General features: G+C 37.4%; 2 protein-coding genes across 2 annotated transcripts in view; both read right to left on the bottom strand.

Moving 5' to 3' along the window:
- The window catches only part of LOC133530529 (uncharacterized), a 547,295-nt gene that overhangs the window by 95,837 nt on the left and 427,552 nt on the right, over nt 1–23,906 (bottom strand). The gene's annotated exons all lie outside the window — the stretch shown is intronic.
- On the bottom strand, nt 19,993–22,818 carry LOC133530672 (histone H2A-like). The gene has a single exon (XM_061868684.1). The coding sequence runs from the start codon at nt 22,687–22,689 to the stop codon at nt 22,282–22,284; it is 408 nt and encodes a 135-aa protein (XP_061724668.1). The 5' UTR covers nt 22,690–22,818; the 3' UTR covers nt 19,993–22,281.

Raw genomic sequence — 23,906 nt, 5'->3', positions numbered from 1 at the left:
TGAATTTCGTTAACTTCGGGGTATCGGTAAGTACGTTTAAGGAAACTAAATGGCATAGTTAATTTAAAAAAATTTTTTTTTTTTTTTTTTTACTATTTTTATTTTTATAAATAGTAACTAAATGTTGCATATAGCGTTGTTGTAAACACGGGCATTACATTTAACTCAACCAAACAATTGAAAACTGTGACATATCAATGTCATTTCGAACGTCGATCGTCCGAGATAGTAGTTACGTTTAGTAGCAAATGTATGAACTCACATTAAACACTAATCAATAAGTAAACAGGCCCTAAGGCAAGTATACACGCTCGTAAGGGCCTTATAAGATAAAAATTAATGATTGATTATCTCCGAAATGGAGTTAATTAGAATATCGGTGTCTTTGAGAAAGTTACTTAATTTCAGCTCAGGAATGCACCCTCGAAATTAACGCAAATCAAAAAAAACACGGTGTATACGTACAAGTATAAACGAAATACAAAAAAACTGAATGACGTCAGGTAGTCGGCTTGTGTGCTTTATTTTTTCTAGTCTATGATGGAGCTCACCGGTTCGGTAGTAGTAGTAGTCTTCTTGGCGTTCTACCATCCATAACGGTGTCAAAACATTTGAAGATAACCACCTCACTAGCCTAGACATAAAACGCCAGTTACGGAAAGAGAGACCTACACGGTCAGCGCAGCTGGCCAACTTTATTGTCATGCGTGCAATAGAGTATTTAAGAGCAAGTTCGGCCTGGCCAGCCACATTAGGGCTTATGCTAGACAACGTCCATAATGTTTATTTAGGGTCGCCGTCAAAACGATGAGGAAGATTATATATATTCACTCTTGCTTTAAATAAACCGAGGTCATATTTATTAGGGAATATAGATGGCGGGAGCGCATTCCAATCTTTAGCCGTCCGGACCAAAAAAGTGGAGACATGGAAAATTGCTTCGTGCGAACAAATGGAACATTTGCATTTTTTAAGAGAGGTATGGCCATTGTGAATGTCATCTCGCTTTGTGTGGTAGGGCACAGCACAGCGGATGTCATTCCAGATCTAGAGCAGAGCCCAACTGGGGAAGTACCTCCACCTTACAGAAAACCACAGCCAAATGACACTAGACCCTACTCATAGTGTTGTGTTCCGGTGAGTAAGGTTGCCAGAGCTCAACGAGGGAGGGAGGGGTTTAGGGTCGGCAACGCGCATGTAACTCCTCTGGAGTAGACTACGGAGACTGCTTACTATCAGGCGGGCCGTATGCTTGTTTGCCACCAACGTAGTATTAAAAAAAATCGCTTCCCGCGCCTGGATGTCCAGTGATTGAAAGGGAAAGATGGGATTAGATTGTGCAGTTCTTGAGAGCACTCCCCGGAATGTATCCGTAATTTTTCCGTTAGTTAGCTTCATCAAATGCCAGGCTTAAAGTGGTCAATATTGTCGAATTGTTTGGCAAGCTCCGTGAACAACCCTGAAATCTATAAGCTACCTTCCTAAACGACGCCATTTCGAGGCGGCGCGCGGCGAAAAACTATGGCCGAAGCTATAATGTTTTTTTCAGTATCGCTTAAATCGACAGGCCAATTCGAACGTTCACCTGACATTTGAATCATATTGGAATCATCTCGAAACATTTTCTTCCACTGACTCCGGTCCTGGGCAGCTACCCAAGCTTCTCCCACCCCATCCCCAATACAACTAACTCTTGCTCCACGGAACGGCGCCAAGTAGGGCGACCATGTTTCCGTTTGCCGGGCATCTTCCAGGTCAGGGCCACTTTGGATAGGTGGGTGTCAGGCTTTCTGAGGATAGGCCCAATCTAATGCCATTTGCGCGTTTGGATCCCCTTGTGTGCGAGTGTTTGTCCAGTTATTCTGCATAAGTAAGCGTTTGTGATCCAGTTAGGCAAAAATATGTGCAGAATTTGCCTTAAGCATTTGTTCACAAACACTTGTTGTTATTGTCTTTGCAGACAACGGAGTTTCGTTTGCTACGGAGCGTAAACGACTAACATCTTGGCTACGCACCCAGTTAGCTGTCATCGCTCGCGCTAATACATGTACCTACTACCAGTGGGGCGACACTCCTCCTTTCGGCTTTTCTCGGCTCCGTTCGGCTCAGCATTGCTCCGAGCAATTATTAGGGTTGGCACAATTTGACGTCCATATAAGTGCACGACCACAAATAAGATAGTGACTTGAATTTTAACAACCCTTAATGATCGAAAGGGATAGACAATAGAAAGAGACAGCATAATTCGTCCCTGAATCGCTGTCAAACTTCGGTTTTGTAGGAAGTGTAATTTCCGTACGGCAGTACTATTATTTATTCTGTGCTACTACCTACGGGCAATTTCACGCACGTTCGAAGTGATCTGTCAGGTAGCTGTCATTCGCGCATTCATGACGCTCGGACTTGCCCGCACTTTTACTAGTGCGAGCAAGACGCCCGCGAGGATTGTTGTCAGAACTGATACGATTCCAATGTGATTCAAATATCGGTACATAAGTACAAATAAGTACTACGATACAGAAAATAAACTCCCTACAAAACCGAAGTTTGACAGTGATTCAGGGCCGAATCATGCTGACCCTTTCTGATGTATGACACTATCCGTTTCGGATATTTAGGGTTGTCAAAATTCAAGTATTTTTTTTTATAATACGTCGGTGTCAAACAAGCATACGGCCCGCCTGATGGTAAGCAGCCTCCGTAGCCTATATACGCCTGCAACTCCAGAGGAGTTATATGCGCGGTGCCGACCCTAAACCCGCCCCCCTCCTCGTTGAGCTCTGGCAACCTTACTCACCGGCAGGAACACAACACTATGAGTAGTCATTATCTTATCTGTGGTTGTGCACGCAAAGGGATGTCAAGTTATACGAACTCTAATAGATGCTAATGATATTGAGCTGAATGGAACCGAGAATGCTCGAAAGGATCAGTTTCACTCTCTGTTTCTTGGGTTTAATCTCAGGTGCAATTCGAATTGACCTGTAAAGCCCAAGCTATAATGTTTTTTTCAGTATCGCTTAAAGATCGAGTCACTCGTAAACTCGAAAGAGGCTTTATTTATTAAGGGTTACTTACAGGTATTACAGGGTGACTGCAGGTACGTGATCAGAAATAAAAGGGCATGTAATTGAAAAAAAAAGTGAGAATATAAGTTTCAGAAGATATGAAATATAATTCTCAAATAAAAATCTATTGGAGAGAGACGTTGAGTAGGCAACTTTCGGATCAAACCAAATTATTTTATTAAATATATTGATTTGTGTTTTTTTTTTTAAGTAGGTACACTACTATATATAAATTATTAACTGCATAATTTAGATGTCATAATGCTCATAATTATACTAAAGAAAATAACACCGAAGAGCTTTGTCATTTTTAGGGTTCCGTACCCAAAGGGTCAAACGGGACCCTATTACTGAGACTTCGCTGTCCGTCCGTCCGTCCGTCTGTCACCAGGCTGTATCTCATGAACCGTGATAGCTAGACAGTTGAAATTTTCACAGATGTATTTCTGTTGCCGCTATAACAACAAATACTAAAAACAGAATAAAATAAATATTTAAGGGGGGGCTCCCATACAACAAACATATTTTTTTTGCCGTATTTATAAATAAAGGTACGGAACCCTTCGTGCGCGAGTCCGACTCGTACTTGCCCGGTTTTTTTTAATATTTGCATGACATATATATCATATTTAACATACATTTAAAAATTTAGTGTCAAATTCATCTCCCGACTTCTCATAGTTTGGACTCCCCAAAATTAGTCCAATACCGAAACAATATCTAACACACCTTTGAATTTCTTCGATGATGTTAAGTTTCCTAATGATGCTTTCTCTTATCGAGAAAGCAACGGGTAAACTATTTAAATATCTAATAAAATAAACGTAATTTCAACCTTTCTTTCTTCCTTCCTAGCGTTGTCCCGGCATATTGCCACGGCTCAAGGGAGCCTGGGGTCCGCTTTGACAACTAATCCCAAGAATTGGCGTAGGCACTAGTTTTTACGAAAGCGACTGCCATCTAATCTTCCAACCCATAGGGTAAAAAACTAGGCCTTGTTGGGATTAGTTCGGTTTCCTCACGATGTTTTCCTTCACCGAAAAGCGACTGGTAAATATCAAATAACATTTCGTACATAAGTTCCGAAAAACTCATTGGTACGAGCCAGGGTTTGAACCCGCGACCTCCGGATTGCAAGTCGCACGCTCTTACCGCTAGGCCACCAGCGCTTCAACCGAAACATGTATAATTTATATTTCCATCACCTAATAATATCTACGTGTCTGAGATACTTTAAGTGTGACCAGACTAAATTTACATGAAGTCCCGAATATCATCACAGCTAGGGTCAAACTTAAATTATTCACTCCATTTGTATCCTAATGGGTCCCCGCGCGGGTGAAACTGAATATTTCACGTTCGACCTGTGTGTGTTTCAATTAGTTGGCAACTCTGGCGAAGTTGGTGGTCGTGGGCTCGATATCGGTAGTCATTTATCTATTTGTGTGATAAGCATGTTTTTCCTGTGTTGTACCTAGATGTTTTTTTTTTAGATATAGGAGGTAAAAGAGCAGGCAAATCGCCGGATGGTAAGCGATGAATATCGCTCACCCGCAATACCAGAGAAGAAAAAAAAAAGGAGAAGAGAGGGTGCTATTGATTTTGTTTGCGTTTTAATTTTTGTTTATAAATATGTCAACGTTGTTATCTCACTGTTATTTATAACTTTAAACGTACAATTTATAGATATTTTAATTACAATAACAATATACTTATATTATCTACTCAAAGGTTAAATGGAAGAAATCCCTTAAAGGGATAAGATCGCCTTTGTACTGCTTATCCTGTGCCATATTTATATTTTGTCTTTTGTACAATAAAGAGTTTATACATACATACATACAAAGGATTACTATACCTAGCTTAAACCTAAAATAGGCCACTGAGGCATTGTAACAAGGATGCTGGCGGCATTTCCTCGTTGTATCGCAATGCTGATACGTTGTGCGAGGAAGCCGCCAGCTCTTCGGTCACCAGTTACGTCATCGTCAACCAGATGTTTCGCGATTTCAATTAGATTTTTTACAACGCATACATTTTGCCCTAAATAATATAGTTCTTTAGTTTATCTTTTTCTTTTTTATTTTGTCCGGTGGTTTTATAGTTTTAATTTGAATTTCCATTATAATTTTTTTCTTAACTCAGACGTGACCGTCAGTCCAAATCAAAAACTAAATCAAAATAGTTTATTGAAACAGTGAAACTTATAATCAAATAAATTTAATAATCAAATAAGTTTAAATAACCTTATTCTAGTTAAACATTGCTACGCCTATCTCGCAGGATGGCACTTTTCCTAGTTTATCAGTCAGTATCAATCAGTGGTAATCGCTGTGGCCACACATATTGTAAACAATATAGTAATTATTTTTGTAAGTATTACTTGTAGTGGCTGTTTGTTTACCCTAATAAAGAGAAAAAAAAAAGTAGTGGCTGGGAGCCGGCGATGCTAAATGTGTAGATACTCGAGCGTCTTAGAGACCTATTGGAATCGAAAAATTAGATTATAGGAAGAAAAAAGGTTACATACTTAAAGTTTTATTTATTTTCCAACGAGCAGAACCCCTAGTGTACATTTATTCGATAGCGAAACGTGACGTACGCGTTTGCGTGAATTCTCATTTTGTATGGGATTTAGAAACAGCTCGCCAAGTGGGACGTTTTGAAAAGTCAAATTCCCATACAAAATGAGACTTAACGCAAACGCGTACGTCACGTTTCGCTGTCGAATAAATGTACATTAGGGGTACAGATCAACAGTGAGTAGAACGAGTTTCTATCATCACGTATTATATGTGTTTCGTTGTAATTGTATTGTAAAGCGTCTACAGATTGTTTTAATTTCGAGGGGTTGGCGGGTCAAAAAATCGTTTAGTAGATTGTGAATTTGGTCGCTTTGGTCCAAGTTAATACTTTACTCAAAAGTTCGACACCCGATTTTCACAATGTAACCGTCAGATTAAGGAAATGCATACAAATAATTGTCAGATTAAGTAAGGAACAACTATAGCATTACTTTGGTCTAAAATGACCAAATCCACAATCTGCTTAACGATTTGTTGAACCTCCAACCAACCAACGGCTCAACATCGACAGCTTTAAGTGGTAATACTCCACGGGGTAGCAAGATATCACTCATATCTTAATCTGACGCGTTCGAGTAACTACAAAAATCCCCTCCTGGGCTCCTCAACTATTAGTTAGCTGTCGACAGATTTAGACAACACTACATTTTCAGAATAAGAAATTAAAATAAGAATCGTGCTCCGTTTCTTGTAATAAAAATGCTTAAAACCTTTTATTATATTTTACGCTATCGCTATTAGTTTTCATGTTACCATCAACTTGCCAGTCACATTAGACACATACTGAAATAAAAATACCATACTTCAACAATCCAAAAAGCGTTGAGGTACTCATAAATACATTATATTTCTCTCTTTTTGATACGAATTATCAAATAAATAAACCTTTTATCCTCTGAATAATTCATTTTTAAACGCGTTTTGAATACTAAACATGAACCTAGTACAGTCATGATCAAAAATAAGTAATATACTTTTTTTATCTTACGTAGAATGTAGCGCTGTAAGTAGGTTACACCTGTAGGAGAAATGAAGCATACCTTGAAAACTAAAAGTCTTAATAATATATTTTCTAAGACAATATTGTAGATAATTTTATTTATTTATTTATTTATTTAATCTTTATTGCACAAAAGAAAACCTTATAGTACAAAAGGCGGACTTAATGCCATGAGGCATTCTCTACCAGTCAACCTTTAGGCAAAGCAGAGAGATTGTGGGCGGTGCTACTTTAACAACAACAACCAAATATAATACAATAACATACCATACATACATAATACATACATACATAAATATACATACTTATATTTCTTATAATATATACATAAATAACGACAAAACATATAGAGCTTACCCATACATTATTATTTTTTCATTCTGCTAGCAAAGAAAGTACGTAAGGATTTTTTAAATGCAAACTTATTTTGAGCATTTTTGATGCCGTAGGGAAGTCCGTTCCAAAGACGGGCCGCCTGCACGGAAAACGAATTCGACATGAACCCAGTGCGGTGAAGAGGGATAGATAGAGACATATTGCCGGAAGAGCGAAGTTGACGGTCCCGGGTAACGCCGTAGTATTGAAATAGAGACTTAAGGTATTCAGGAGAATGAGGATCATTTAACACAGAAAAAAGAGTACACAACATGCGAACATTGCGTCGTTGACGAATGGGGAGCCAGCCGAGCTGGGAACGAAAAGATGAGACATGATCATATTTACGAAGGCAAAAAATGAAGCGAATGCAGTTATTGAGTAGCCGATCCAATTTGTCGAGAAGTTCTTCATTTAAGTCCGGATAACACACATCACCATAATCAATAATGGGCAGGATAAGGGAATTAATTAATAAAACTTTGGTTTTGATAGGCAGGAAGTGCTTAAATTTATTAAGAGCGTGAAGGGAACCCATGACCTTTCGACTGATCTCGGTAACCTGCGCTCTCCAACTCAGAGTACTATCTAAGAGAACACCCAGATCTTTAACACTTTGACTGAACCTTATTGGAGTGCCGTCAAAACTTACTGGTGTTATCGCGTCCAAGTCTATTCTTGCAAGCTGTCTGGAACTACCGATAACAATGGCCTGGCACTTGGAAGGATTTACAAAAAGGCCGAACTTGTTTGACCACTGCTGGATATGTAAAAGGTCCAGGTTAAGTTTCTCAATGCAAGTCTGAAGGTCAGTCACGGGGCACTGGTCATAGAGTTGCAGGTCATCAGCATACAGATGGTAGGTACAGCAAAGGTTAGGTGTAATAAAGTTAATAAAGGCGGAAAATAGAAGTGGGGATAAAATTCCTCCTTGAGGCACGCCAGTAACCAGGTCACACCAGTCAGACAAGGACCGGTCAACTCGGACTGCCTGCCTGCCTTTTATCAAGTATATACTTCTCTCAGACATTTTTATTGTAGCTTTCATAGTTTTCATGAAAATGTATAAAAACTAATAATGGGGATGTAAAGTGGGGAGAGGAGAGGAAAAGGTAAATTCTCAGCTACTTTTATTCATACTTATCGTAAAAATTATATGCATGCCAAGTTTCGTGCTTTCTGCCGGATGGGACCATACCTCCATATTCATACAAAGTCGAGTTAAGGTGCCGTACTATATGGATTTTTAGGGCTCTTTTTCTCCTCGTGCTCCGAGTAGAAATAATATAAAAAAATCGCAAATTAATAGTTGTTATGTACAATTTTAAATAAAATAGCTAATATTAATTAATCTATAAACTTGTACTAAGTATGATTATTTCTCAAAATGCTTTTGTAAAATCGTTAAAAAGTCGTTTTCACAGTTTTATATGGTTTATTGAAGTGACAATGTTTATAGTCAGGTTAGCATGTTAATGGCTGTAATTTTCTTAAATCAAATGAATAAATTGCGTGACTAACAGAACTACTAAGTTTCAACAGTTAGTGTTAGTTTACTGTTCCTACGAATTATCACTATACCGTTTCGAGTCTAGAACGAGAACTTGTCTACTAGCCTAGGTACAAACAACAGAAAAACCTGCAGGTTTCTCACAATCCAGATGAAGGTGGTGCCAGTTAAATGGACTACGAACCGGTTGGGGTAGAAGTCGACAGTTTCTGCACAGACATGGCTGGAGAGTCGCCAGCATGCTAATGTGTAGCTGCGGTTCAGAGCATAGACCATATTACTTATCCGCGAATACCCACTCGCCAAATACCAGGGCAACCCGGCGGACTTGTTCACCCTAGACAACAATGTCACCCAATGGATCCAGCAATTGGGTGTACTGCTGCTAATTATATTATTGTGATAGAAGTATATATATTGTAACACCTGCAAAAGAGTCTTTAAGACCAAGTTCGGCCTGGCCAGCAACATTAGGGTTCATAATCGGCGTAATCCGTAATTGCTGAGGTCGCCGTCATCGAAATCGATGAGGAGGACTATATATATCTGTTACCCATATTTCGTAGTATATGTCGAACTGGTATTTATTGGGCCCCTTAATATTTTTAGTCTGATGCCGTGGTAACCCACTTGACAGTGCGTGGACTAATATTATTGGACATGTAACAGTGCCCCTGCGGCCTATTTGCTGAATAAATGTTTGATATTTGATATTTAGTCTAACACCGCTCGAGAAAACCATCTGCCCAAAAATCAACTTCAATCTTCTCTTTTTTGAATATTCCATAAAAATTTAAATTCAAAATAAGCGCAAATATGCACTTTATTAGAAACGGCCAGGAATTATACGAAGAAGGTCGGCGTTTTCGCGTTTTTGCTATAAGCGCCATCTAACCATCAACGCCTGAATTATGAAACCGCATAGAGAGACAACAGAAAGAGAACTGAGCAAGCTGGCAGCTAGTCACTGGAGAACTTCAAAAATAAACCGACAGATGTTGATTATGTAGCAATTTTGCTACAACTACTACTACTGGGGTAGTAGTGTAGTTTAGTAATTCGTAGAAACAGACACCCAACTAAACTATTTGAAATGAGGAGAAGAATCGCCTATCGCACCATCTACCACCTACCATCGCCACCTCTCGCACCACCGCATCATTAGAGAGGTTGCAAGGGCATTGCCAGCCTTAGATGGGTGTTCGGTTTTTAGAAAAATAAAAATTACTTATAAAACAATTTAGGGTACCTCCCATAAAATAAAATAATTTTTTTTTTGCTTTAACCCAATAGTGTAGGGTATCTTTGCCAATAGAAACCATTTTTTGATAAAATTAATATTTTGGAAATAATCGCTCCGAAAGATAAAAAAAAATGTGTCTGCCACTCCCTCTAACTTTTGAACCATGGGACCAAAAAATATTAAAAAAATTGTGAATCAAAAGCTTAATAAATGCCTTAAATTAAAACTATAGTCAACATGACAGGTCAAGTGGTTTTAATAAATAAATAAAATAAATCGACGTACAAAGCGCTGCAAAGGTACTCCCTTACGGTTGTAACTTGTAATGTACACATGATACCTAATTTGACAGAATGGCAACTACGAAACCCTACACTGAGCATGGCCCGACATGCTCTTGGTCGAATTTTTACTTGAAAGTTTGAAGGTCGTATCGGCCCGAAAATACCGCGGATGACAGTTCATTCCGCAGTTTAACTATGCGAGGCAGGAAGTTTCTGGAGAAACGCACAAATGAGGAATGCGAACCATCTAAGTATTTTTTTTTATACTAACTATGGTAAACGGTTATCATAGCTTATGGACGCCTGCAACTCGAGAGGTGCTACATGCGCGTTGCCGACCCTAACACACCGCACCCTCTTTGAGCTCTGCCAACCTTACTCACCGGCAGGAATACAACACTATGAGTAGGTCTAGGCTATTTGGCTGTGGTTTTCTGTAAGGTGGAGGTACTGTCAGTTGAGTGGAATATGATAATAAATCAAAAAGTAGGCTATACTGAAATACTAGAGTATAGACTATTCTCTCCAAAATTTTTGTACATTCTTCGCTGCGCCACACTTTGGTAATTCCCTATAATGACTGTAAACATTGACCATATTTTAAGAGACACCGTTCGCAAAATCCTGAACGTTACTTTTACATCCCTCAGTTGGACCCAAGCTACCCTCTCCCGATCAAATACGGCGGTCTTGGTATCCGTTTTACGGGCAGTTTAGCTCTCCCAGCCTTTCTGTTGTCTGCCACCCTCATTTGGGCTCTGCTTACTTTCCCAGTTGGGCTCTGCTCTAGATCTAATATAAATAAATAAATGTTATATGACATTATTACACAAATTGACTAAGACCCACAGTAAGCTCAATAAGGCTTGTGTTGAGGGTTCTTAGACAACGATATATATAATATATACATTTTTATAAATACTTAAATACATAGAATCCACCCATGACTCAGGAACAAATATCCATGCTCATCACACGAATAAATGCCCTTACCAGGATTTGAACCCGGGACCATCGGCTTCATAGACAGGGTCACTACCCACGAAGCCAGACCGTACAAAACAAAAAAAAAAAATTGAAATAAATATTCGTCACGGTGTGGCACAAGGAATCTCCAGTTGTTCGTTACACGACTAATACTTAAGTATCGCGAGCCCTGTAAAGGGCGCTCGACACGCGAATCGGCGATGAACAGTAAATCATATGTAAGCAAGCCTACATAAATTAGCGCAATTTATTTCTATTGTGACTAGCAAGGCTTTTCTGGGTTCCAATGATATTATGACTATTAGAGATATAAAGTTTTTTTTCAACAACTCTCTCAGAAGTATACGCTTAAGCAAGCCCCTAATACCATCCACCTCTCTCCCTGGATACCGATATTACGATAATATATTTTTATTGTTTATTTAGTCGTATAGCACTAGTACATATACAATAGGCAATCAATTAAACATGACAACAACATAATTATAGAGTCAGATGTCAACGTTCAGTGTGTTCAACTATGCAGCCGTATGAGTTGTGAGTTTTTATTTATTTGAGTAGTCTAGTTTGGTGTTTTAATTTACCTGTAGGTAATATTATTTAATTAAAAGAAATCAGACATCTTCTTCCTCACGTTGTACTGGCATTTTGCCACGGCTCATTGGAGCCTGGGGTCCGCTTGGCAACTAATCCCTCGGTTTGGCGTAGGCACTAGTTTTTACGAAAGCGACTGTCACCTGACCTTCCAACGCAGAGGGTAAACTAGGCCTTATTGGGATTAGTCCGGTTTCCTCACGATGTTTTCCTTCACCAAAAAGCGACTGGTGAATATCAAATGATATTTCGTTCATAAGTCCCGAAAAACTCAATGGTACGAGCCGGGGATTGAATTCGCGACCTCCGGATTGCAAGTCGCACGCTCTTACCGCTAGGCCACCAGCGCTGCCGCTAAGAAATCAGACATCTATTCTTTACAAAAGCCTCTTTAACGGACCTCTACAACGATTGACCGTGGCGATATGGAAAATGGCGTCGCTGCGCAGTTGTGCCAACGTTGCGTCGAACAGCAGCCATAGAGTTGCCGAGACGCCGGGAGACGCTTGTGTGGGTGGCCCTATGTAGCTAAAAACACCTACGAACAGAGAACCCGCCTAGCGGGTTGCTGACAGTTAATGTATTAATCTCGTTTGGATCTTTTCCAGTCTAACATATATATATACACGTCATCGCCACTCAAAAAACGTTTCTGTTTCTGCTCAAGCGATATAAAATGAAATATGAAACGCATATTCAGATATTTAGATTTAATTTAAGAAATATTAAGACGATTTTAGATAAGTAGCGATATTTCTCCAGAATGAAATCCTATTAACGTGCTCGAGGCTTCAACACACAATCCTCTTAAGTATTCTTTACCAAATATTGAAATGAAGACACGATTCTCGTCAAATATCGATGTATTTAGGAGTATCTAAGTCATATCAAACAATTTCTATCTTATACAAATAAGTATATTGTTATACATCGTGTTTTTTTATTTCCGTCAATTTCAAGAAGTAACGGTGAATGAATGACAAACAAACAAAAGTGTACAATCACTGAAATTAAAGAAATGCACGTTTTGAATACACATCGATACAAATATACATAGTTAGAAAAATAACCATAAAATAATGCATACATAATATATATAAATATAACATAAATAAATATTCAATATATAATATAAATAGATACGAATTCGAACCAGAAAAGTAAAGGAAATTAAAAAAGTAGAAGTACTCAATGGAACTAGGAAGTCGTAACCAAAGTATCGGAAAGCCACAATTTTTCAAGCCTCTCCTTGATTTTCTGCGTTATCTTAGTAAATTTGTGTCGGATAGTCGGTTTTAACTGTTTAAGTGTAAATAGCCTTACAGAAATAAGTCAGGAGCTGCAAAATTTGGGGAATTTGGGTGTCAATCTTTGTCACTGTTTCTCGAAATTATTCTAGCAAACAATGTGTTTTGAACAACACAAAGGTTTGAGAAAAAAATGCTTGCTGCTAGAGGTAGACATTTGGCAGAAATTATCTACCGTATACAATTGTCAACCCTGAATATTTATGGTAAAATATTTGATAAATTTTGCACTATAATTAAAATTACAAAAACAAAGCGTAACACTCTTACTTGCCTAACCTGGATAAATAAATGATTTTGAAAGTATAGGTAGGTACATTTAACCGTTTTTCAGATATGGAATTTTCTTTATAAGTTTGAAGTAAATTATATGCATAACCTAGGCACAATATATCTTATAATTAAATCTCGAAGAAAAATAAACATATTTCTTCTTATACTACTTATTTTTCCGATAACTTTATCCTAAAATGATTTTCACTGCACAAACATTATTATAATGAATACTATTATTTTGTCTTCAATCGTGAGTGCCCTTATCTACCTAGAGCTATATAGTAGAAGGAGAAAATGTGGAAGTAATAGTGAGAATCAATGCTGGACTCTGTAAACAATTCGTTATTCCGTAATACCCACCCAACAAACTACACTATCAAACAAAAATACACTCTATTTGCTTTTGATATAGTCGCGTTTTGGATGCGTAGTATGAATAATTAAAATGAGAAAATGGTTTACGTTTTTATCCGTTAAAATCGCACGTAATTTTCGTTTCAGTTATGATGTTAAGAGCTTTTAATAATTATTAAAATTTCATGATAATGTGTAGTTTAATGTTTTAATTATTTGGGGATATAAATTGGAACAGGCACCGGTAATGGGATGTTATGGACAAATCCTGTAAAAAAAGTATTTACCATCAGTTTTTAATCGCCCGTAACATTTACCAGAAACAAGAGCCAAAGAGCTATTAATATTTGTTAGTTTGAAAATTAATGGCACCATACATCCCATGACTGGAGCAAAAAAACATAGTTTTAATTGGTTAATAATATTGAAACCAATTGCAATAGCTTTCATTCAATACATAGAAAACACAAAGGACAAATTGGACATTCAATTTTTGAAGCATAAAGCGGTAGAAATTTTACCGATCTCGGTGAAATATCAAAAATGCTCCAAATTTTCTCTTAATGTCCCATTATTGGTGCCATTAACATAGGTTTGTTCATCACAGATTTTTTTTCTCAGTTATTTTCTCAGTCGTTTAGTGCCCGTAACACAAGTCTTATTGAGCTTATTGTGGAGCTAGGTGAATTTGGGTAAGATTCGAAATTAAACTTTCGTGAGACACATTCTAAATATTTAGATACCACGATTACACTCACATAAATTATTCGTCGCTACTGGCGACATGTTTCGAACCCATCGGGGATCCTTCTTCAGGCTTAAGTGAATGCGACGGCTGCACTCCGTGCACTGCGCGCTGTCAGTATCCAATAGTATTTATTTATTTTATTTATTAATTTTTAAATGTTTGTTGGTCTCTAGAGGTATAGTCCTCGCGCTAATTGACGTAACTATTTATTTAACACTACAAGTAACTATTACTTAACTATTTATTTATTATATGTATTATAAAATATGTTTTGAACTCCCAACCGAATCAACTCAGGTGATTCCGGGCTAGCGAAGAGAGATGGCGCTGCCATTGATACTATAAGAACATATTAAATTACTTTCTATGAAAATATTTTGATTTGTGTTTTTTTACAAGTATATACTACTATTTAACCTATAAACGAAATAAATAAATAAATATTATAGGACATTATTACACAAATTGACTAAGTCCCACAGTAAGCTCAATAAGGCTTGTGTTGAGGGTACTTAGAAAACGATATATATAATAATATATACATATTTATAAATACTTAAATACATAGAAAACACCCATGACTCAGGAACAAATATCCATGCTCATCACACGAATAAATGCCCTTACCTGGATTTGAACCCGGGACCATCAGCTTCGTAGGCAGGGTCACTACCCACTAGGCCAAACCGTTCGTCAAATGTCTTGTACAAAGGAAAAAAATACCAAGTGCCCAGGCTGGAATCGAACCAGCGTCCTCCGTTTACGCGACAGAGGCCTGAACCAAGCTTAATGGCAGCGCCATCTCTCTTCGCTAGCCTGGAATCACCTGAGTTGATTATAACATATTACAGATATGATAACATTTTTTGATTTTTATTTATATTTGAAATTAAATAAACGAAACATCAATCATGAAGGAGTTATATTAGTAATTTCAATTTTAATTCAGCGAGTCGAGATTATAACACTTCATTATTGCAAAAGGTGTGAACCCAGGTGTGAGTCTACTACTATACTCCGTAGCGGCATTCAGAACGCTGGAAACCTAACAATGAGTATTATGAACCGATCTCAAACAGTATTTTACTTCACCGAAGCGAATTCTTCAAGTTATTTTCGACTACAATCAAAATCGATACAAAAATGATTATTTTCGATAACAATCCAATTCCTAAATCCCTTGCGAAAACTCTATTTTAACCCACAATAAAAAATCAGCTTTATTTCGTAATAGCCAGCGTTCACAATAGAACAAGTCACGCAGGCGATTGTCAACGGGCTTCAAACGAATAAAAATCAACTCAAGTCTTAAAGAAATATGATTGTTTTTTCTTTGTATGGTAAAGCTCGTTGTCTACCCCATATTTTGGCTTTTATGACTTAGAACAACCCTAACGAAGATCCTTTGTGTTGTCGAAAGTTTTAATTAACTTTTAAAGATCAAATAAAGTCTTTCATATTTTTTCAAAGACGCTGCCGTTCTGTTTTCGTCGGTGAGTTCTCAAATAAAATATGATGTCTTTGAACTATTCGAATTGCAAATTGGCTTGAACCCATTAGAAGAAAAAGTATCTTTTGAATGACTTTTTCGTCTTTAGGTCAGTGGAAAGTAGGTATGGGATATAACATTCAAAACTTTTTTTAACACATTTTAAAACATATTTAAAACCAATCCGGTTATCGCGAATTTATTTTGTTACCTTTATTTTCGACGTTTTGACACAGGTTTGATTGATTGTGGTCGCGATTAGTGATGGGCAGATTGTAAGTTTCCATAGTGCAACTTACACTTAAATTTAATGTAAGTTTTGTAAATTTCAAATGGAAAATCTCACTTATATTTCTTTTAATTTTTCATGGATTTTGAGTTTTTATCGAACAGACGTAGACGCTGCGGGGCGCCTTTGATATTATAATATGTTTAGATATATAATTAAAGTTCTGCCTCTGTCGGCTTTCCTGTCTCAAAATTGTTCACAATTTTTCATATCAGAATTACAGCATGTCAAATAGAATGAAACGCTAAGCGTATAATATGAGAGAGTAAAATGAAATTTCATGTATGAGAGATTAAAATGAAATATCATGTAAGTACATATTGTTTAATATATGCATACGAAGCAAAACCATAGCAGATTGGAAAAAAAAAGAAATAGGACGCAAATTAACGTGGTCTTGAACTTCCATCCACCGTATAACAACCGGATACGATTACCCCTGAGCCACGGCCGCGTGGCACAGTAGAACGGATTGTCATCGAAATATTCGTTCTACTGACGTCTGAAGTAGCAGATAGGTTACATGAAATTTAAGTGAAATTTATTCGGTAACATTCCTATCAGAAACATTTCCTGTCAAATATGTAATTTTCCACAGTTGAAATATGTCACCGTTAGGGAAATATGTGAAATGTTTCAGAAATTGCCCATCGCTAGCCCGGTTATAAATATGTCTATATGGTATGAGAATGAAACGAAAGACAGCTCGATTACAAGTGAATGTTGTTAATAATTCCTTTCCTTACTCGTACCTACCTTAACTTTACATGTGTTTGACAGTCAAAAATTGTGGATTAATGATTTAAAAAATAAAGATAAATTATTCAAGTACATTAAGCATATTACAACTCTTCAAACCTTAGCAGGTTCAAACCTTGGTAGTGATGTATAGAACAAAATAAATCCTTTTCGAACGAAAAGGTTAAAATATGACTAAATAATCCAGCCAGAATCCTTAACATACACAGACTAAAAGTTTTTAAAGTTATTTAAAATGGAAGACAAAATTTGTTAAACTTAATTAGAAAGGTACAAAGGTTCAAGACTAATTAATTGTCGCCCAACTAGCAGCTATACAATTTCATTAATTTTATAAATATTCTACATTCATTAGTTATAGGTGCCTAATTTATTTGGAAATGTAACATAGGAACATATTAACTATGTTGTTTTAAAATATGAGCATAATTTAGATTGTATACAGCTTTTCGATGGCGAAGAGAGAGCGCTGGCGGCCTAGCTCGTGAGTAACAGCGTTGCAATTCGGAAGTCGCGGGGTCAAACCAATGAGTTTTTCGGAACTTATGCACGAAATATCATTTGATATTTACCAGTCGCCTTTCGGTGAAGGAAAAGATCGTGAGGAAACCGGACTAATCCCAATAACGCCTAGTTTACCTTCTGGGCTGGAAGGTCAGATGGCAGTCGCTTTCGTAAAAACTAGTGCCTACGCCAATTCTGGAGATTAGTTGCCTGGCATACCCCAGGCTCCCATGAACCGTGGCAAAATGCCGGGACAAAGCGAGGAAGATGATGATGGATTTGTGAGGCTTAAATACAAATAAAAACTCTTCCTTTACCTCACGCCACCCTATCTCTGAATAGTCAAGTAGCTAAACACAAATCCTTTACAATCACAAGAACTATTCACCCGATACGGATCACAATAGCCGTTGTAAAGGGTCGATGGCTCATACAGCCAGTTCTGTAGACATTTTGTACTTGATTTGAAACCATTTCTACTTTAAATTGACCTCAATTTGTCAATATAACCTGTAAAGTCACTACGCAGAGTATGGCTGATGGTTAAAATTTCACCCTATATGCTACGTAAATATGTGGAAGCGGTAGTGGCCTAGTGGATATGACATACAACTTTCAGTTCGGAAGTCGCGGGTTTAAATCCTGGTTTGTACCAATGAGTTTTCCGGAACTTATGTACGGAATATAATGATATTCACCAGTAGCTATTCGGTGAAGGGAAATATCGTGAGGAAACCTGCGTACATTCACGAAGAAATTCAAAGGTGTATGTGATGTCCCCTGCCCGTATTGGGCCAGCGTGGGGACTATAGCCCAAGCCCTCTTGCCCAGCAGTGAGTCGAATATAAGCTGAATTATTATGCTACGTAAATGTTTAATTCAAGTTTCATGTAATTTAAGCAAGTTGTTATAAAATGATAGCGTAGCTGCAGTTGTATGGGAGCACCGTTTTGGGGGTGGCTTTTAAAACTAGTCTTCTGAAAAAACTGAAATCTTTAGCAGACCAGAATGAAGGTCCGCTTAATATTTAAAATTAATTGATGTAGGTTTCGGTTTTGACTCGGGCAAACTGCTTTCGTATGTCCGGATGTTCTCCTCTACAGTGGCAGCAATATGGTTCCATTTTTATCATTTGACACTATGCCCGTCACTTTCGCGCTTACATACTTGTTAGAACGTGACAGGTATGGTGACAAATGATAAAGAGCCGACCATCTTAGCCCTACTGGTCGCAATTCTCAACCGATTCTCTTGTTTATTTAACACGTTTTTTTTTTCAAAATGGTGAATATTGACGTAAAGAACTTAAGTGCCATTATTAGCGTCTACGTCACTTAAAACTATTGTAAGTACGCTGTGATAATGACTTCACGAAGTAACTATTTTGAACCGACTTCAAGATTCCAAAAGGAGGCGGTTCTCAAATCGGTTGGTATGTTTTTGTTAATGTTTGTTACTTCATGACTCAGTCATTTCTGAATCGATTTCGAAAATTATTTTTTTAATTGAATCTATATATAAACAGATTGATCCCCTTTTTGTCAAAACTCAGTTCTGATGATCGGATCCATGAAGAATCGAGGGAAATCTTCAAATGTGAAGAGCATACATATAGTCATTTTTGTATTTTCATCAACAAATCAAGTATTTACATTTAAAAAGTGACATTTGATGAAGTGGAACTGCTGATGATAATCAGAATGGAACTTTTCAACGCTGCATAGTACACGTTTGGCGATTTGTTCTCTTCGCTGTGTTTGTTAAGTAAACTAGATTTACAAGACAATTTTTTGTCAAGTTCGAGTTCTGACGATGGGACCCATGAGGAATCGAGGGAACTCCTCAAATGTTAAAGGCATATATATATAGTGATCTTAGTATTTTCCTCAACAAATCAAGTATTTATATTAGTAGAAGTGACATTTGATGAAGTGGAACTGCTGATGATGAACAGAACGGAACTCTTCAACGATGCATAGTTCACGTTTGGCAATTGGTTCTCTTTGTATATTTGTCAAGCAGTTAGGTTTTCAAGGCACATTTTTATAATTCTATCCTATTTAGTTTTTTTAATAATTATTTGGTGCTTTATTTCATGCATGGTGTGAAATAATTTATCTGAAATACAGTGGAATAGGGAGCGTGCATGAACTGTAGGAGGCAGCACAGGGGCCGTCAGATTTTTGGCGCGAGGCGTAAATGTGATGTTTATTGTTCCGATGTAGCCCACAAGATGGCAGAACCTCCAACGCGCACGGTCCCTATACCCTACTATCTTACCTGTCAACCATAGGGCAAATCTGAAATATGTCATGGTGGGTGCAGTGACAAAAAGAAACATGTTACCTCCTTTTCTATATAATTAGGCGTAGGACGCTGTATTTTTAATTTCATTGTATGAAATCCAAAATCAACAATAATCGTTCTTTCACCGGTTTCCCTCATTGAAGACGGTTTTTTTTTCTTAAAAATTATTATACAGTTGACTACAGTATATCGAAAAGAATCTTAAAGTTGAATAGGGAGTCCATACATGAAAAGTACGCAATTACGAGTATACTTATTTTGCTATATGAAAGCTCAATTCAAGCTAATGCTTACGAATAGAAAGATATTTTTTTCAGTGCGAGACCCAATTCAATGATGGGAAGAAAAGCAGTCGTGCAAACGAGACATCTGTATCTCAGCGTTTTCCTGGTTACATTATTATAGAACCCGGCCTCGCACGGCTGCTTCGTCTTAAATTGACGGAGGCACTAGTTTTTACGAAAGCGATTACCTTTTCGTGCGGACGGGACTGGAGTACTTATTTAATTTACTTTGGTGACGTGTTTCAAATTAAAATTGTTTTTTACAATTTTTCAATTTATTCTGTATGATGTCTTTTGTTTTATTCCTGGTAAATAGGCTGCTAGTTACAATAGGTACTAAAACCACTATAAACAATTTTGTTTATAAACAGTGTTTGTTAACAAAGTTTCCCAGACAATGTATGGTACTTATGACGAGACATTGTTTATAAGCCTGTTTTATAAAAAAAATGTTTATAATGAATACGTGGCTTAAAGCAGATGTAGAAAAACCAGCGAAACACACGTGTCGTTATAGCAGTAGTATTTTTTTTTGTAGAGAACTCTTGTTACCAAAATGGACCCGAGTTAAACTTGGGTAGCTGACGCATTGACAAGTCCCTAAAGGCTAAAGCTCCACAATAAGACGGAACTCGTAAGCTGTGTGACTTATCCGCAAACTTGTAAAGCTCTTGTTGTCACCTTGCTTGGAAAACCCTTTTTGGGATGTGAATGAATGAAAATCTTTATTTCAGGCAGATTAGCTCATAGACAAATATCCTAATACTAGCATACATATTATAAATAGTATTTTATACAATTAGTGATATAATAGAGAGCTTTTCAGTCGAGTACCGTGTTTAGGCAACGAAGGTTGCTGAGTTGCCTAAGTAAGGTACGAGATTGAAAAGCTTGATTATATAAATATAACATAAGTGTGTGTGTCAAGTTTCCTACCAATATGGATAAATGCCTGGGAGGCGTATTCTGATTATAATATCAGGTTTTGGATTTGATCTGACGAAAAAAGTGACGAAAGTGTTATTTCTCGTGGAAGAAATGTCAAAATCAGATCAGATTCATAATTTGTTATTACACTCAGAATCATAGAATATTAATGTATTCCTATAACCCAGGCCAATTTTTAATTTGAAACTTTCTGTTATTTCTATAAGAGTTCAACATTTGAGATGAATTTGTACTTGTATATACAAAGTATGCGGGAACTTACGAGGCCAGAGGGGAAGTCTGTGCCTAGCAGGTAAAGGCTGGTGTTTATAATAAAATAAATTATTTTTTAACTTTGAAAATTAAGTGTGTATCCAAAAAATCAAGACTAGCAACATAAGAACGTGATCAATTTGGAATATTTTTCTAAATCCACGACTTACCTCGACAGGATAGAGCAAATGTTATTTTAGACAACCCAACGTTTTCATTCCTGTCGCCCTTACAAGAATTTTATTAATTGAACCATTATAAACGTAGAGCTGGTCGAGATTTAAGTCTAAATAAGCAGAAATTAATTAAGTGTTAAACTTAGGGCTTCTTTCACAAAGTCTGAGTAAAGTATTGGATAGCTAATTAACAACTAAATTAACTGCCAGATAAAACTACCTTAATTTTTAACAGTCCAGACGCGGTTTATTTATTTAGTATAAAGTCTATTTTGACACTTGGAGAGACTTTACACCTCCAAATTTTATTAGTATTAGTACTCTGACATTGGGGACCTTTTACATCTCCAGATTTAATGTGTTTTTAACCATAGAGACTATACATCTCTATTGTATTGTAGTAATTATTTATTTTAAGATTATTATAATGTAATGTTTACCCAGGTATTGGCTGTTGTATTTATAAATGTTGTTATGTATTTTTCATGTCACTATATGATGTTACTATAAATGTTGTATTGACTTGTAAAAGAGCCCTTGAGGCCTACTTGCAGAATACATTTTTGAATTTTTTGAATTTTGTTAATGTATTTATCATCGAGTTAAGCTTATTTGAAGATTATGAAACGCTGACTATGACTATTCGTCAGATAAGTGGCAATTAGTTTATTCAGGACTTTACTTGGACATTGTGAAACAGGTCCTTAGAATTCAAAATATCTGGAGTTATAAAGAGAACCTTGTTTCAAGCCCGATTCAAAAGGTCTCTTTAATAAAGACTTCGTTATCAAGTATAAAGATTATATAAAAAGAAGAGAATCAGGGTTACTTCCTATTGATAAATTATTTTTTTTAACAGTGGTCATAAAAACAAATTTAATATAACAGTCAATCGAAAAACGAGGCAAATGCACACATTCACCAATATCCAGGGTGTCACCGCTACAGAAATAGCAAGATGAGAAGTGAGGACACTTTAGCCTTCTTCTCCGTCTTCTTGGGCAGGAGCACGGCCTGAGTGTTCGGCAGCACACCGCCCTGGGCGATAGTCACACCGGAGAAGAGCTTATTCAACTCCTCGTTGTTGCGGATAGCCAGCTGAAGATGTCTGGAGATGATCCTGGTCTTCTTGTTGTTACTAGCGGCGTTGCCCGCCAACTCGAGAACCTCAGCGGCCAGGTACTCCATGACGGCGGCGAGGTACACCGGGCCGCTGGCACCGACGCGCTCGGCAAAGTTGCCCTTGCGTAGAAGCCTGTGGATACGGCCGACGGGGAACTGGTGTTCAGCATGGTTAGAACGGGACTTTGTCTTTCCTCTAACCTTGCCACCTTTACCGCGTTCAAACATGTTTAAAAAGATTTAAGTTTAGTTTACACATAAAACTTCGTGCTTTACGAATGCTTGAGACTGCCAGATTAAAAAATCGGCTGACTGGATTTCATTCGATCTGGATTTTTTAAAGGCGGAAGCGGCCTCTCATACTTCCTTTCCTTTCCGCCTTTCAACTGTTGTGGCGGGTCGCTCCACGGGGGAGCCCGGAGAACCAATGTGGGGAGGTCAATATTCGTCTTTTTGAGGACGATGTGTGCTCCTGGTCGGCATCGGCACCATGTTCCATGATTATATAGCTTCACGGAGTAATAAACATGTTTGCGCTCTCAATTATTTTTAAATCAAGAAAACTCACTAAAATAAGATGGATAAATTGTGTTATCGCCGTCTTCATTTTTTATACTAACTTCATAGTAGTTTTAAAGAGCTAGCTAATTTGACTGGTTAGTACACTTCCCTGATTCATTTATTTTCGAATATCTTAATTCATGTAAGTAGGTGCGTCTTAGGGTAGCTCGATCGTATTTATAACTAAATTGGAGCGAGCTTGATCCAATACAAGTGATGTAAAACTGATATTTAGAGGAGATCAAACAGAGGTAAAATTGTAATGTTCAAATACATCCCTTGAGCACCGTAAGCAATAGGAATACATGAAGTACTCAACCCCCCCTTGTTAAGAGGGAGGCTCAAGTAGGTTGGTCCTTGAGGTATTTCTTTGGCACAATTTGGATGGTTTACTTTAATGTTAAACCGTGGAGTGCGGGGTGAGAGGTATTTTGTTTTTGCGATGTTTTTACTAATAAAAATGGTACTTCAAAATAAAATAAAGGGCAAAACTTATCCTTTTATATTATAAATAGGGCAATGAAAATACTGGGGGTCTATCCAAGATGACAATCGTTGATATGACACGCCAATCGAAACTTTAGTAATGTATGAAAATAGTCACGTCACTTTTCATAGCATCTGTCATACCATCATCATCTTCCTGGTATTGCCCGGCATTTTCCCAGGGCTCATGCGAACCTGCGGCCCGCTTGGAAAATAATTCCAGAAATCGGCGTAGGTACTAGTTTTTACGAAAGCGACTGACCTTCCAACCCAGGGGTAAACTAGGCCTTATTGGGATTAGTCCGGTTTCCTCACGGTGTTACCTTCACCGAAAAGCGACTGGAAAATATCAAATGATATTCCGTACATAAGTTCCGAAAAACTCATTAGTATAAGCC

Source organism: Cydia pomonella, chromosome 23, assembly GCF_033807575.1.
Source record: "Cydia pomonella isolate Wapato2018A chromosome 23, ilCydPomo1, whole genome shotgun sequence".
NCBI lineage: Eukaryota > Metazoa > Arthropoda > Insecta > Lepidoptera > Tortricidae > Cydia > Cydia pomonella.
This window is presented reverse-complemented; position numbering and strand designations above follow the sequence as displayed.

Bases quoted from the DNA above. Each gene is read 5' to 3' on its own strand.
- LOC133530672 (XM_061868684.1), bottom strand. From the start codon at position 22,689: ATGTTTGAACGCGGTAAAGGTGGCAAGGTTAGAGGAAAGACAAAGTCC.